General features: G+C 43.4%; 1 protein-coding gene across 3 annotated transcripts in view; it reads right to left on the bottom strand.

Moving 5' to 3' along the window:
* Nucleotides 1-331: 331 nt before the first annotated feature.
* Nucleotides 332-15567, bottom strand: part of LOC117366792 (probable cation-transporting ATPase 13A4) — a 104701-nt gene continuing 89465 nt past the window's right edge. For 2 of the 3 annotated variants that reach the window (XM_033958674.1, XM_033958675.1), the window contains exons 24-30: nucleotides 15388-15484; nucleotides 14142-14214; nucleotides 12232-12406; nucleotides 10760-10938; nucleotides 7469-7557; nucleotides 5508-5588; nucleotides 332-657 (exon numbers count right to left, since the gene is read on the bottom strand). In XM_033958674.1, coding sequence (XP_033814565.1) covers nucleotides 442-657; nucleotides 5508-5588; nucleotides 7469-7557; nucleotides 10760-10938; nucleotides 12232-12406; nucleotides 14142-14214; nucleotides 15388-15484 — 910 coding nt within the window. In that variant the 3' untranslated portion in view covers nucleotides 332-441. The remainder of the gene's footprint in view (nucleotides 658-5507; nucleotides 5589-7468; nucleotides 7558-10759; nucleotides 10939-12231; nucleotides 12407-14141; nucleotides 14215-15387; nucleotides 15485-15567) is intronic. The other variant, XM_033958676.1, reaches the window with a different exon arrangement.

Raw genomic sequence — 15567 nt, 5'->3', positions numbered from 1 at the left:
GAAGTTGTGCTTTATTAGCACTCTTTTTGCTTCAAACACGCTCTCGGTGCCTCTCTCAAGTTATACAGTTACCTCAGGCTACCTGAGCTTGTCTCAAATTCAACAATCGACTACAGGTGTTCAGCCTGCTCTGTGGCATCAGAGTTTACCCTGGAAACCTTGCACTGAACACTTGGGGCTAATTTAGCCAGCAAAGGTCAGCATTAAAAGGACAGAAACCATCTCTGGCTGAATATTGGCCCGACTATGTCTTAGCAAAGCTTAAGGGTGAGTCCATTTCCGTTTCCAGGGTCAGCTGCAGACAAGACCAATCTTAAAGAAATGAAACAGCTTAATTTTCAAATTTTATTTTGAACAAATAAAGTACAGAATTCAACAATAAATACAAACATTACGTTAACCAAAAATGCTCTCATGGGATGAAAGATTAATACCCTGAATCTAATTCTCATTTTTCTCAAATGCCGGGTTGGAAAACACTTCCAGCTTGCTCTCCGTCCCGTCGCCGACTTGGTCTGCATAGATGGTTCTGTTCAGCGGAGGCCAGTCTGGGTCCTTTTCCATGGCGCTCAACAGCTTTTTATATTGACTGCTGGGCAGGAGTCGAAAGCAATTCTTCAGTGCTATCCAAAGCGCTCTGTTATCAAGGATAACATCCTGCAGAATTAATTGTGGACAATATGTTGAAACTCTCAGCTCAGGATGCAGCGAAAATCAAAAGAGAAAATAGGATAGTGGCATAGCACCCTCAATATTGAGAAAATTCTACTTTTGGGGGGAGGGGTGTAAACTTCCATTGGGGTTAGTACCCCCAATCATTTTGAAAAGCTGGCTCCTATGGATAGTACAAATGTTTCTGAAAGGAATGATACCACCCCATCTCGAGTACTGTAAGCAGTGTGAGTTGTCCTATATATGATAGATAGATAGATATATACATATATGTATATACATATAGATATATAGATAGGTATAGATAGATAGATATATACATATATACAGATAGATATATACATAGATATATATATACATAGATATATACATATAGATAGATATATATACCGGTAGATAGATATATACACATAGATAGATAGATACGATAGATAGATACGATATATATGATACGATATATCTATATCGTATATATCATATTATATATATACATACACACACACACACACACACACACATATATATATATATATATATATATATATATATATATATATATATATATATATACCAGATTTATATATTATATATATAATATTATAAATACCAGATTTTCCTTTGGGAAAATCCAGACCCATGGCAATGCCCCCATGACTGCCCAGATCCACCTCTGCCCTGTTCTGCCCTCAGCCTCGTCCCCAGATGGCATTCGAGCATGCACGGATGCCTCTTCCCGACGTGTCTGATGAAATCTGGACATCTGGAAGCCATACAATGTAACTAGAAAAGGTCAAGCAATGGAGAACCTCATTTATGAAGAATGCTAAGAGGTTAGGGCTATTTACTGTGGAAAAGAGACAGCTGAGGGGAGATAAGAAAGAACTCTTTACAATAATGAGTGGGGTGGAACAGGTACATTAGGAACGGTTGTTTAATCTTCAAATAGTTACTAGAACTACAAAATCCTTGCCCCGATTTACTAAGGCTTTTCTAGGGTTTATATTCAAAACCACTTATGCAGCCACCTCTGGGTGTTAACCGCTGAGGTGGTTTTGTTCAAATTAGCCACTGCTGAAAGGAGACACATTTTCAAAGTTTAAATTGTTAAGGCCAAAGTTTATCTTTATGATTTGAGGCATGGTACAGAGGTTGGGCCTGAAGTTATACATAGGATTACAAGAACGTCTGGATTTCCCCAGACACATCTTCCTTTTAGAACAGGTCAAGGGGGGCGGGCCTGGGGGCATGGCCAAGAGTCCGGATTTTCCTGAAGGATAATTTTGTATCCCTAGTTATACATGTCTCCCTCCGTATTCGCAGTGATAGGGGATTAACCCTTTCAGGACCAAGGGACATATTTGTCCCATAACTTTAAAATCCTATAAATTTTGATTGGGATAGTCTACAGTTCTAAATTTGATATGTACGGATTCCATATGATACTGCCTTTATGTAAACAAACTGGTTCCGACATTCATTCATTAGCGTCGTTGCTAGATTGACAAGAAGATTCACTTGCCACACTGTCCATAAGCCAGAAGTGTTATTTTTTTAAATAAAAATAATGATATTTCACAAAAAAAAATCAATTTTTTGGCATCTGCAAGCCCTTTTTACCATAAAAATGTCGTCAAAACCACAAAAATTGGCCTACGATCCTTATGGTCCTGAAAGGGTTAACAGACCCATGAATACAGAAAAACTGCAAATAACTTTTTCACATGTTACTTGCTGTTTTACATTAAAAACCATCGTGAATATGGTGAAACCGCGAATAACATGGTGGGAGACCTGGCCTGTTCTTGAAGGAGAGGCAAAACACGGTGAAGAAAGTGCTGGGAATTGGCGATTGTCTCTGTAACCGCTTGGAATCGGCGATTTCTCTATGCAAGCTGATGTCATTTTGGGGGAGGAGCCAGCGAGCTAAAAACCGTGAATAATCGAAACCGCGATTATGGAGGGAGAAGTGTACAGAGAGTGGCAAAATCAAGTTGCTCTCTGTGAGGGTCATTTTACTAGGCAAATTTTTTTCTGCACACTAAAACCAGTTTTACCACAGACGGAAAAGTTAGGCGCTGTTTATAGGACAGCGCAGACGCCCAAGAGCCTGGCCTAACCTTAGGCGTAACCATTTGCATCAGCAAAACCTTGTGCTTAAAGTTAGGCGTGGAAGCGCCTTATTCTATAATTACCCGTGTAACTTTGAGGAATGTTCCTGATCCGCCATTTCTGTGCCCCTATTTTGACACCGCATGTAAATTTTAGGCAAATTATTTTTGGGTTATTTTTTTAAGAAAATGTATTTTATGGTACTGTAATTTAGCTCTAATTTTAGAATTGTAATTTTGTCTTGTATTTGTAATTATGTACAGTTCATTTATACGGAAACTGCTTTGTTTAAAGGCAGTATATAAATTTAATAAATGAAAAATAGGCATGGATTGCGCACCTAACTTTACACGCATACGTTTAGATTAAAACCAATTAAAGCTAATAATTGCTTGCCAAGAAGTCAGTTATTAGCATTAAGGACCGGATTCTGCAAACGGAACCTACATCGATGGCTGCCTTAGAAAATGCCGCCGATCTCATGTCTTTTTTTTTTTTTTTTTTTTACTTTATTTAGTTTTTAATGCCAACAAAAAGTGCAATACAATTTAAATACAAATAATGATAATCAACCAAGCACTTATAATCAATCAGTATCTATACAAAAGATAAAAATTCCCTCCCACAGCCATCATTACCATCAGGAATAATGCCAAAACAAAATATATACCCCCCCTTCCGGATGTGTGGGTGAAAAACAACGGAAAATAAAGATAAATCCTCCACTTGGACACACACGACTTGATGAAACACAGTCAACATGGATTCAGGAAAGGGAAATCGTGTTTGACGAATTTACTCCAATTCTTTGAGACCGTGAACAAGCAAATTGATAGTGGAAAGCCGGTAGACATAATATACTTGGACTTCCAGAAAGTGTTCGACAAAGTTCCACACGAAAGACTTCTCAGGAAGCTACAAAGCCATGGCATAGAGGGAGATATACAAAGATGGATAGGCAAATGGCTGGATAACAGGAAGCAGAGAGTGGGCATAAATGGGAAGTTCTCCGACTGGGAGAAAGTGACTAGTGGTGTACCCCAGGGCTCGGTACTTGGGCCGATCCTTTTTAATATTTATATCAATGACCTGGAAAACGGAACATCCAGTGAGATCATCAAGTTTGCAGACGACACAAAACTCTGCCGGGCAATCAGATCGCAGGAGGACAGTGAGGAACTCCAGAGCGATTTGTGTCGGTTAGAAAAATGGGCGGAGAAATGGCAGATGAAGTTCAACGTGGAGAAATGCAAGGTAATGCATTTAGGCAGTAAAAATAAGGAATACGAGTACAGAATGTCAGGTGCAACTCTGGGAAAAAGTGAACAGGAAAGGGATCTGGGTGTACTGATAGATAGGACCCTGAAGCCGTCGGCACAATGCGCGGCAGCGGCAAATAAGGCAAATAGAATGTTGGGCATGATAAAGAAAGGAATCTCGAGTAGATCGGAGAAAGTTATAATGCCGCTTTATAGGGCAATGGTCAGACCCCACTTGGAATACTGCGTCCAACATTGGTCTCCCTACCTAAAGAAGGATATAAAACTGCTGGAGAGGGTGCAGAGACGAGCAACTAAACTAGTGAAGGGTATGGAGAAACTGGAATATGAGGATCGACTTAAAACACTGGGATTGTTCTCCCTTGAGAAAAGGAGACTGCGTGGGGATATGATCGAGACCTTCAAAATACTGAAAGGAATCGACAAAATAGAGCAGAGAAGATTATTTACATTGTCCAATTTGACACGGACAAGAGGACATGAAATGAAGCTAAGGGGGGACAAGTTCAGGACTAATATCAGGAAGTTCTGCTTCACACAGAGAGTGGTTGACATCTGGAATACTCTCCCAGGGGAGATTATTGTGGAATCGACAGTCCTAGGCTTCAAAAACAAACTAGATGCATATCTCCTTGAGAGAGGCATATAAAGATATGGTTGGCTATAAAATAAGCCAGGTGTATACCTAGCAGGGCCTCCGCGTGTGCGGATCGCCGGACTTGATGGACCGAAGGTCTGATCCAGAGATGGCGCTTCTTATGTTCTTATAAAGATATCAATCGTGCTACAGCGCCATTTGTACCTACCATCAAATGTAAGCACCAGTTTTGAAGTCCTACATTCCTGGCGCCTACATATGAAGAGAATATCGTCCAAAGAGGGGTGGCACGTCAAATGCGCGCCAGTGGCGCCCAAGGTCATTTCCAGCATAAACTACGCCCACTTTGATCTGAGACACCATTAGATGCCTCTGTGGACGCAATTATGGCATCCTTTTTTGGAAACACCTAAGGATGCCTCCGTTTGTTATGATGTTTTAATCGGTTTTAAATGACACGGTCAATTACTGAACCGATTAACACCAATTAAAACCGATTAAACACCCCCCCCCCTCCTTTTACAAAACCGTAGCGCAGTTTTTAGTACCGGCCGCAGTGGTAACAGCTCCGACGCTCATGGGAATTCTATAAGCGTCGGAACTGTTACCGCTGCAGCCGGCGCTAAAAATCCACGCTACAGTTTTCTAAAAGGGGGAGGGGGTAAGTTAGGCAGTGGTAGAGCACCTAACTTATGGCGCCATTTAGAGAATTTGGGCTTAATTGCCTTGTTGTTCAATTAAAAAACGCACACCCCCAAATTTGCACACTCACCCGAAAGCGCGATTTATAGAATCTGAGGAATACTGACAGATGCACAGTGCTCAAAAGTGTAAATAAAGTCTCTCACCTCTACCAACGTTAACGTAACAAAACACACAACCAGCATAATTAGCATGTGAACCCTCCAGAGGGTGGGCGTGCAGACAAGCTGTGGGAGAAGCAAATAGACAAGTCCAGTTTACTAATAAAATTGGTTTCATTCTTAGAAAGAGATGAGCAAATATTTCTTTATTTACCGCCTACCTAGGCGGTTTACAATCAGGTCCTCAAGCCTTTTTCCCTGTCTGTCCTGGTGGGCTCACAATCTGTCTAATGGACCTGGGGCAATGGGGGATTAAGTGACTTGCCCAGGGTCACAAGGAACAGTGCGGGGTTTGAACCCACCACCTCAGGGTGCTGAGGCTGTAGCTTTAACCACTGCACTACTCTAGAAATCAAAATGTAGTAGAAGTGAGCCAAGTATAAGACAATCAAGCCATTGTGACATCACTGATGAGGTTGGCTCTTATTGGTGGAATGAGGCATTGTGACATCACAGTATCAGCTCTGGTTACCAGAAACTATTCAATTTTCTCTACTGTTCTCCCAGGGGAGCTCAGAATGGTTTACATGAGTTTATTCAGGTACTCAAGCATTTTCCCCTGTCTGTTCCAGGAGGCTCCCAATCTATCTAATGTACCTGGGGCAATGGGGGGATTAAGTGACTTGCTCAGAGTCACAAGGAGCAGCGTGGGGTTTGAACCCACAACCTCAGGGTGCTGAGGCTGTAGCTTTAACCACTGTCCCACTCTAGAAATCAAAATGTAGTAGAAGTGAGCCAAGTATAAGACAATCAAGCCATTGTGACATCACTGATGAGGCTGGCTCTTATTGGTGGAATAAGGCATTATGATGTCAGAATACCAGCTCTAGTTATTAGAGGCTGAAACTTTTCACACTTTATTTATTCTATTTTCTATCCCGTTCTCCCAGGGGAGCTCAGAAATATTTACATTAATTTATTCAGGTACTCAAGCATTTTTCCCTGTCTGTCCCGGTGGGCTCCCAATCTATCTAATTTAGCTGGGGCAATGGAGGGATTAAGTGACTTGCCCAAGGTCACAAGGAACAGTGCGGGGTTTGAACCCACAACCCCAGGGTGCTGTGGCTGTAGCTCTAACCACTATGCCACTCCTTCCTCCTGCATTAATGATTCTCCCCCGGCAAATGCACCAAAGTCCATAGGAATTGAATGGGCTTCGGTGCGTTTGCATGGAGAAATCACCACCAGGACTTTGTAAAAGGGGCCCAAACAGAGAACTACTGTAATATATAATGTTTCAACATTTATGTAACAGTCACAATCAGGTCACTTAGTTGATAAATATACAAGCCTCTGCCTGGTGGTGCACGTTTACCCACGTGGGTACTTGCAAAGTGACTAAGCACTGCTCTATAACAGCTCATGAAAGTGGCATGGAGGAGCATTTCCAAAAGAATGTCTAAGTCAGAATTGGGACGTCCCCAATGGCATAGTAAGAGGGGATTGGGGGAGGGGGGAATTGGACCACCATGGGCACTGTCTTGATGGGGGCACCGGCACCTCTTCTCCTCTCCCCTTTTATCTCTTTTCACCAGCGCGAGCCGCATATTCAACCTGCTGCTTGTGCCAGCCTCGGCTCTCCCTCTGAAATCACTTCCTGGTCATGGGACCAGGAAGTGACCTCATAGGGAGAGCCAAAGTCAGTGCGGGCAGCAGATTGGAGATGCTGCTTGTGCCAGTGAAGAGTTAAAGAGGTATGGTGGGAAGGGAGGGCACGAGCACGGCAGGGAGGGTGGGGAAGGAGTGGGGGTGGAGAAGAAGGTGGGGAGCGCCTTCTACCCTTGCTACGCCACTGGAAGTCCCGCTCATAATGTCCCCCCAAAAGTCCATCTCACAGCTATTTTTGAACAGGAAATACATCAGTGAATCTCGAGCGGCACACAGTTTGTGATACACTGGTATAGACACTCACACACACAGTCTCATCTCTCAGTTGGGATACTCACTTCCAGGGCAATGTATAAACCCTCGATGTCGGCGAATATTAAGAATAAGGTGAAAGCAACTTCAACAAGCAGCACACACATAAAAATGTCTGAAGGAAAAAGGAGAACTCCGTTAGCCAAGAGATTTCCACAGCACAAATGTTTGCAGCTAATCTCCACAAAGGGAAGAACTCATTGTGCACTACGGGGCTTCTTAAATCTGCTCCTGCATCCCTCTCCAACCCGCTGCCCCTGGTTTCCAGAAAATCCGACATGAATAGCCATGAGATAATCTAGCGCTCTCACGGCCCTGCTTCACCGTTCTCATTCAAGTTTATTAAAAATCTTTTTAAACCGCTTAATCGTTATTCTAAGCGGTGTACACTCTAAAATTATTCAAATACATGTTAAAAAAGGGATACTAGGTAAAAACCAAGTGTCATAACAAAACACTGATAGACATAAGGACTTAATTCAAACAATAGGAGAGTGGGGAAGAACTACAATTGTGAAAGAAAACAGCAACATAAAAGGAAAATACAATAGGTTAGGGGAAAAATTATCAATTTAATCTAAAATTTAATCTAAACTAAACTAAAACTCCATAAGCACGGCGGCTGGTGCAGAACGAGGCCTCGGGCACTGATGGCATCTGTACAACGCTAGTACCACAATGCTCACTTATGAATTATGAATTGTATGGACGTGAGTCCGTGCTGTTGCACTTAGTCCTCAAGTCTGATTTGATTGGCTCATGTGATCTGCACGCCTGTCGCCACATCTGCAGTTCACACAATGCAAAATACAGACGAGCAGATTTGCTTTGCTCCTGCTCTCCTTTATTTACTGTACTGTACACGAGCAATCATGGTCGATTATTTCATTAAACCGTTATTATGATTATTATTCCTGATTTACAGAAAAATTGCATTGTCTTTTGTGTTTCAGATGTTGAGCCTTAAATATTAATCTGCAAAACCGCTCATGGATTAGTGCCCGTTTCCAACAATTCTTTTGCCAGGAATTTCATGCAACATGTGAAAACATTTAATGCCAAATAAGGACAATCTGACCCCTAGGGCAGGGCCATAGCTATCAATGAGTGAACCCAACAAAAGGACAGGACAGGACAGCCCAATGGTAGGGCCACCTCCAGTCAAACCCAAAGTGCTCACATTGACTTCCTGCTTTTCATCTTTATTTTCTAGCATCTCTAGCCCCCACACAATATCTCTTCCCTCCCCCTCCCCTGCCCTGATGTCTCTCTCTAGCTCTAACCCCCCCTCCCCCCCACCCACAATCCTCCAGACCAGCACCACCAACAGCAGTAATGTACACAGGCTGCATCTTTTTTTCTGAATTTTCTAGCAGTAATATGTTGACTTTGGGAAATGTGCATCTCTGATATCTTGCATTTCAGTATATTGTAAGTATAATTTGGGGGAACATGATCCCTAGGTACAGTACTGCAAGACTACAGATAGAGGCGCTGTATTGATGGAAGGTGCCGACCAGGGTGGGAGCAACTGGGAATCGCTCCTGTCACTAGACCACCATGGACTATTAAGGGTAGGGGTGGGGTGGAATCATTTGGACGGAGATGTTGGATCACAGATGGCGCTTTGAATCGGGTGGTGGGACTTCTGACTGAGGAGCTTGGGTCTTGAACCCCTGGAGTTTGGGGAATTATTGGGGTCTTGAGTGGAAGGGATTCAGAAGATCATCAGGACCTTGTGGTTTGAGCAGGAGTGTGTGTGGGGGGGGGGGGGGGGGGCTCAGAGGATCATCAATTGCCTGACAGCATCGACAGCCCCTCTGAGAATGGCTTGGGAGCATCGGGCTTTGCGTTGTTGCTCGATGCTCCTGAAATGCTAGAATACCGTGCTTGCCGTGATAGTGCAGGTTGGCGTAATAAGAGCTCACCCCGTCAAATTGGGACCTGTGCTAAAATAGTAAACTGGCATGTCTTAACAGTAGCCCCCCCCCCCTTTATAAACGTGCGCCATAGTGGCGAAATAACACTTCTTAATGGTAACTGACATTGATAACTACTGTATATTCAACTTTCCGAGTTTATTACCTATTTGATATACCATATATCAAAGTAGTCAGTGGTGTAGCGAGGATGAGAGGCACCCGGGGAGGTTGCGCCTCCTCCCCGTCCTCATCTCCGTGCCCCCTACTCCTTCCCTGACCCTCTCCCCCACCGCTGTGCACGTGCCCCCCCCCCCTTCTCTTCCCCTGTACTTCTAGTTCACCGTGTGAGCAACAACTTCAACGTGGTCAAGAGGGGAGTGTGTGGCTCAGTGGTTAAAGCTACAGCCTCAGCACCCTGGAGTTGTGGGTTCAAACCCACGCTGCTCCTTGTGACCCTGGGCAAGTCACTTAATGCCCCCCATTGCCCCAGGTACATTACATAGATTGGGAGCCCTCCAGGACAGACGGGGAAAAATGCTTGAGTTCCTGAATAAATTCATGTAAACTGTTCTGAGCTCCCTTGGGACAACAATATAGAAAATTGAATAGTTTATGGTAACCAGAGCTGATACTGTGATGTCACAAAGCCTCATTTCACCAATAAGAGCCAACTTCATCAGTGATGTCACAATGGCTGGATTGTCCTACACTTGGCTCACTTTAGCTACATTTTGATTTCTAGAGTGGCTCAGTGGTTAAAGCTACAGCCTCGGCACCCTGAGGTTGTGGGTTCAAACCCACGCTGCTCCTTGTGACCCTGGGCAAGTCACTTAATCCCCCCATTGCCCCAGGTACATTAGATCGATTGTGAGCCCTCTGGGACAGACAGGGGAAAATGCTTGAGTACCTGAATAAATTCATGTAAACCGTTCTGAGCAATCCCCTGGAAGAACGGTATAGAAAATTGAATAAATAAATAAAACGTGTTCCTCGCAACCGCCGATGTCAGTTCCGGGTGCCACACTTAGGAATCCTATGCGCGGCACCCAGAAGTGACATCAGCGGGAAGCGACGCGGTCATGAGTAGCATGTTGAGGTTGTGGCTCACAGTGGTGAACAACTAGAAGTTCGGGGAAAGGTAAGGGGCGGCTCGTTTGCAGTGTGAAGAGGTGAGCTGGAGAGGTGGAAGGGTACCGGACTACCGGCGACCACACGTCGGCACCTAGGGCGAACTGCTTCCCTCGCCCCCCCCCCCTTAGTACCCCACTGCCTGTAGTTGAAGTGGTCAGCTCAGCTGGAGAAGTTTTGAAGTGGGGGGGGGGGACTGGCTAACTGTCAGAATCCAAAAGGATTCCCTTGCGTTAATGGTCCGCAAAACTACAAGAGCATACTCACAGTTTTTGTAGACGGGTTGCCTGAATGGTTTTCCTTTGGAGAACACAAACGCTATTATCACAAAATGATTTGCAGTTATTAACCACAAAGTGGTGTTTTCATAACTTCTATGATCTATGCCGGAACCATACAAGTGTGAACCGAAGTTGCTAATGTTCGTATATCTACCAGGGCATCCGCTGCAAAAGCAAACACAAAACACGCGGACAAAGTTACTGTATCCAGCAATCTCCAAAAGAACAACATGGCGAGACAGTCACAGGAGCGAGAAAATCTCAATGCATAACTGACCCCCCTCCCCCCCCCCTTTTACAAAACCGTGATAACAGTTTTTAGCATAGGCTGGCACGCTGAATGCTCTGCGCTGCTCCCGACTCTCGTAAGAACTCTACGAGTGTCGGGAGCCGCGCAAGAGCATTCAGCACGCTATCCTGTGCTTAAAAAAGCTATCACGGTTTTGTAAAAAGGGGGGAGGGGGTATAAGAGGCTTGTTTTACAAAAAAAACATTGAGAATGGAAGTCAGAAGAACAGTCCCTGCTTTCTCTTTATTTTTGTTTTCTGCTTTATCAGATTTTGGTGCTCTTTTATTTATTGTATTTACAGTTTCTATTTAATGTAAACCGCCTAGAAGTCGCAAGATTGCTGGCGGTATATAAGAATAAAGTTATTATTATTATTATTATTTTCATTTAATTAGATTCTAAACCACCTAGAAGGGCCTCCAATGGGCAACAGAGTAAATCTATCTATAGATATATAGATATATAATCTATTGTAAACTGCATAGAACTTAACGGTATTGCGGTATATAAACTGTTATTATTATTATTATTATATATAAAATTGGACTAACATCACACCACAGCTGCACTTCTTTATATACTGTTGACTCTGACATCATTCTGACTGTGTGATATCATTCCCCGAGCTTCACACCATTGGTCCATCTATATATTTAAATTCTGATGTATGTGTAGCCCCCTTCCCATCCCCACAGTATTTTCCCCCAGATAGTAAGTGATATGTATACCAAGTTTGGTTGAAATCTGTCCATGCGTTTCAGAGTTATGCTGGAACATACATACACACACACAGATAAATCCGATTTTATATCTATAGATGTAATTGTTTTAATTTACTATTCAAACATCTTTTATAATGACCTTTTATTGATGTACACCGCCTAAAAGCCTCACTTGAAACATACTGGAAATAGACAATCTACTTCTCAACAATTACTATAATTCTACCAGCCATATTAGTCTTGAAGAAAGCCAGACTCATGGGGAGAGATTCTTCCTGTTGGTCCAATAGAAGAATGAGCCAAAGACTACCTAGCTCTCTCTTCCTCAGATATCTTCTTCTATTATCGTCTTTAACCATTCTGAAAAGTATCACACTTTTGCAAACACAATTTGAATCTAGTGTGTTGAATTCTTCTACCGTCGTGTATTCTGAGGACTCTAGTTACCTGGACATGTTTGTGGCACTATACCAGGGTTGTTGCTGGACTATGAGGAAGGCGTAGGTTTCCATGGCGACACTGAAACAAATATTAAAGATCACCGAAAGCAGCATAGGGGGAGAGATCAGCTGTCCGGGAGGTCTATACGGGGCCAGCTTTGGATAGGCATGGGTGGAACTCACTAGAAAATATAAATTATATCGTTTTAATTCAATCATTTAAGATAAGTCATTGAATTTATGAATTATTGAAAAGTTTTAACAAATAACTTACTTAAAAACTATTTTAAAATATTTATATACAAAAATATAGCACTGAGCACTTTATATAAAAAAAGCATGAAAAAATTTGAAATGGGCTAGTGAGGAGGCCATAAGCCAAAAGTTGAATGGTGACCAAAGAAATGTCTGGGCACCAAATGGCAAATCTGAAGCCCTAAGAGGATTCTTAGAATAGCATTCAACAAATATAGGGGACATTGAAATGTTTTTTTTATTTTTAAAAGTAAAGGGGAACATGTTGGAGGCGTGTTCTGGGCGGGCTTAGACTGGGACATCTTGTGGGTGTCAGGTCAAAAGCGCGCCGGGACAAAGGCGCGAGCAGACAATTGAGCGCAGCGTGAGAAAATTACTGTTTTAGGGCTCCGACGGGGGGGGGGGGCGTGGGGGGGAACCCCCCCCCCACTTTACTTAATACAAATCGCGCCGCGTTGTGGGGGCATTGTGGGGGGTTTGGATTTTACTGAAAACTTCACTTTTTCCATGTTTTTAGGGAAAAAGTTAAGTTTACAGTAAAATGTGGGGGGTTACAACCCCCCAATCCCCCCACAACGCCGGCGCGATTTGTAGTAAATAAACTGGGGGTACTCCCCAACAAAACCCCCCGTCGGAGCCCCTAAAAACAGTAATTTTCTTCGGCGTGCACCTCCGTCTTGCGCTCAGTTGTCGGCGCGCGCCTTTGTCTTCCGTGTTGTTGTCTATGAACCCATCTTGTGGCAATAATCAAACGTTTCCTAAGATGTCCTGGATGGAACTTAAGACATCCAGAGCTGATGACCACTGAAGGGATTAAGTAATGAATCACCCACACTCCACCAGTGGTCACTGACCTCCTCTCATCCCCCTCCCCCCCCCTAAAGACCTAAATGAAACAACATATACCTGTCTCTAGAACAGTAGCACCTGGTATGGGAAATCCTAGCAGAGCATCACACAGGTGTCTTAAGTAGCCTGGTGAGTGGGCTAGTGAGCCATAGAGAGGAAGACCCAAGCCCATAAGCCACTCTAACCACTACATTTATGGTGGAAATTGTGAGCCTCCAAAACCCTACTATATTGCCATAAAGGTGCCACCTACAGCTATAAGGGCCATTGGGGTGGTAGACAGGTGGGTATAGTAGGTTTAGGGGAGGTTTTAGGGGGCTTATGGTGAGATGCACTTCTGCACCCTTTATGTGATGTTCACAGCAGTGCCCTCTGCTCAGTTGCTATGTCTGTGTGGACAGCCCATTCTGGCCCTTCCAACATCCAAATGGTCTGGATTTGGACATTTTGACCTTGGACATTTCTGTGGTCGAAAATGGCAAAAAAGTTAAGTGTCCTAAGGATGAATGTCCTGTCGGACAAGATGTCTAAATAGGTGATTTTTTTTTTTTTTTTAAATGGGCATGTAGCAGTTTTGCAGGTTTTGAAAATGGCCGTTTCTCCGCCTCCGATTTTGGACGTCCTATCGAAAATGCCCCTCCACAGCAGATATCTAACCAAAAAAAACTGGATGAAAATGTAAAATGCTGCCCTGGGTTGAAAAAAAAACCTCTACTTCTGAATAACGATGCATTTGGGGGCAGATCCAGCTTCAAGTTGCAATTTCAAAAAGGCCAATAGTTATGTACAAAATGGTTTTAGCAAGACACGTACTTGTACAGAAAATGACAAACATGACAGCGAAATCATGGACGAGAAACTGGTTATTCCCAAAGATGTTTCTTTGCTAAAAAAAAAAAAAAAAAGAGAGAGAATTAAGAGAATCTTGATTCTTCAGCTTATCATATCACAAGCAAACTATTAGGTAAGTCACATTTTAAAACTTATCAGAATAAATAGATTGCCAATATAGTAACTTATAAGATCCAAGTAAAAAGAATACAGAGTACAAATGCTGTATACTGACTCCCTGTATCGACCGTTTTAGCTTTTCACATACGAGTAGCATTTGGCATTTTCCATTAGCACACATTAATGTAATAGAGCACTGCGAGGGTCTGTGTGGAACAAGGTAGGGTTTCCTTAAGAATACTCCTTCACTGAAGCAGAGCCACCTTAAGAATAAATAGGTTCACAGCCATTCGTGCGTGGGACACAGCCGCGCCGACATTTGAGTCCAGACAATTGGGCGCAAAACTCCAGCACGCCGCCGGAAAAGTTAATTTTAAAGAGCTCCAACGGGGGGGAGGTGAGAGGAGACCCCCCCAGTTTACTTAATAGTGTTTGTGCTGCTGTTGGGGGTGGGGTGGGAGGGTTGGAACCCCCCCATTATAGAGGAAACTTAACTTTTTCCCAATTTTTTTTGAAAAAAAGTTAAGTTTTCTGTATAATGGGTGGGTTGCACCCCCCCCCCCACCCCAACAGCAGCACGAGCAGTATTAAGTAAAGTGGGAGGGTTCCCCCCCCATACCCCCCATCGGAGCACTTTAAAATTAACTTTTACAGCGGCGCGCTGGAGTCTTGCGTGCAATTGTCTGGGCCAAAATGTCGGCACAGCTTTGTCCGGCTTGCTTTTGTCCCGTCACTGAATAAATATGTTAGCCTGTCTGGCCAGCAGGGCGGGGCTCAAGCAGAGAATAGGTAATTAAAAGCCCTCTGGCAGAATAGGATTGGGGGTGAGGGGGGGTGTGGTCTGGAGAGATGTCTTCAAGGAGGAGGCCTCAAGTGAGAATCTTTCCAGAGTGTTCCGGTTTGGCTGCAGTTCCTAAGGAGGGTTCAAGGGAAGAGCAGAGGCCCTAGTTCAGATGCTTGCATTTTGTGCTCTAAGAAGTCTTAAATCCATGCCTCCATGGATGCCAGGGATTTTAGGGATTGTGGGGAGGTTTTCTTGCACATGCACAAATACTCCACCATTTCTAGTCATGAAGCACACCTACTGAGAATGATGTAGCAAACTTACCCAGTACAACAACAGTGTGTTATTGTATTCAATAATTCCAAAGAGAGACATGTACTTGAACATGCAGAAGGATGTAACAAGTGCAGCACGCCCTTCCCTGTTCAAAAAAAAAAAAATGCACAGACCACACCGTCAATACATAAATACAATAGGGTGGTAAACTCGTCCTTTTCCTGCCAG

This window comes from Geotrypetes seraphini, chromosome 9 (genome assembly GCF_902459505.1).
Source record: "Geotrypetes seraphini chromosome 9, aGeoSer1.1, whole genome shotgun sequence".
Lineage (NCBI taxonomy): Eukaryota > Metazoa > Chordata > Amphibia > Gymnophiona > Dermophiidae > Geotrypetes > Geotrypetes seraphini.
This window is presented reverse-complemented; position numbering and strand designations above follow the sequence as displayed.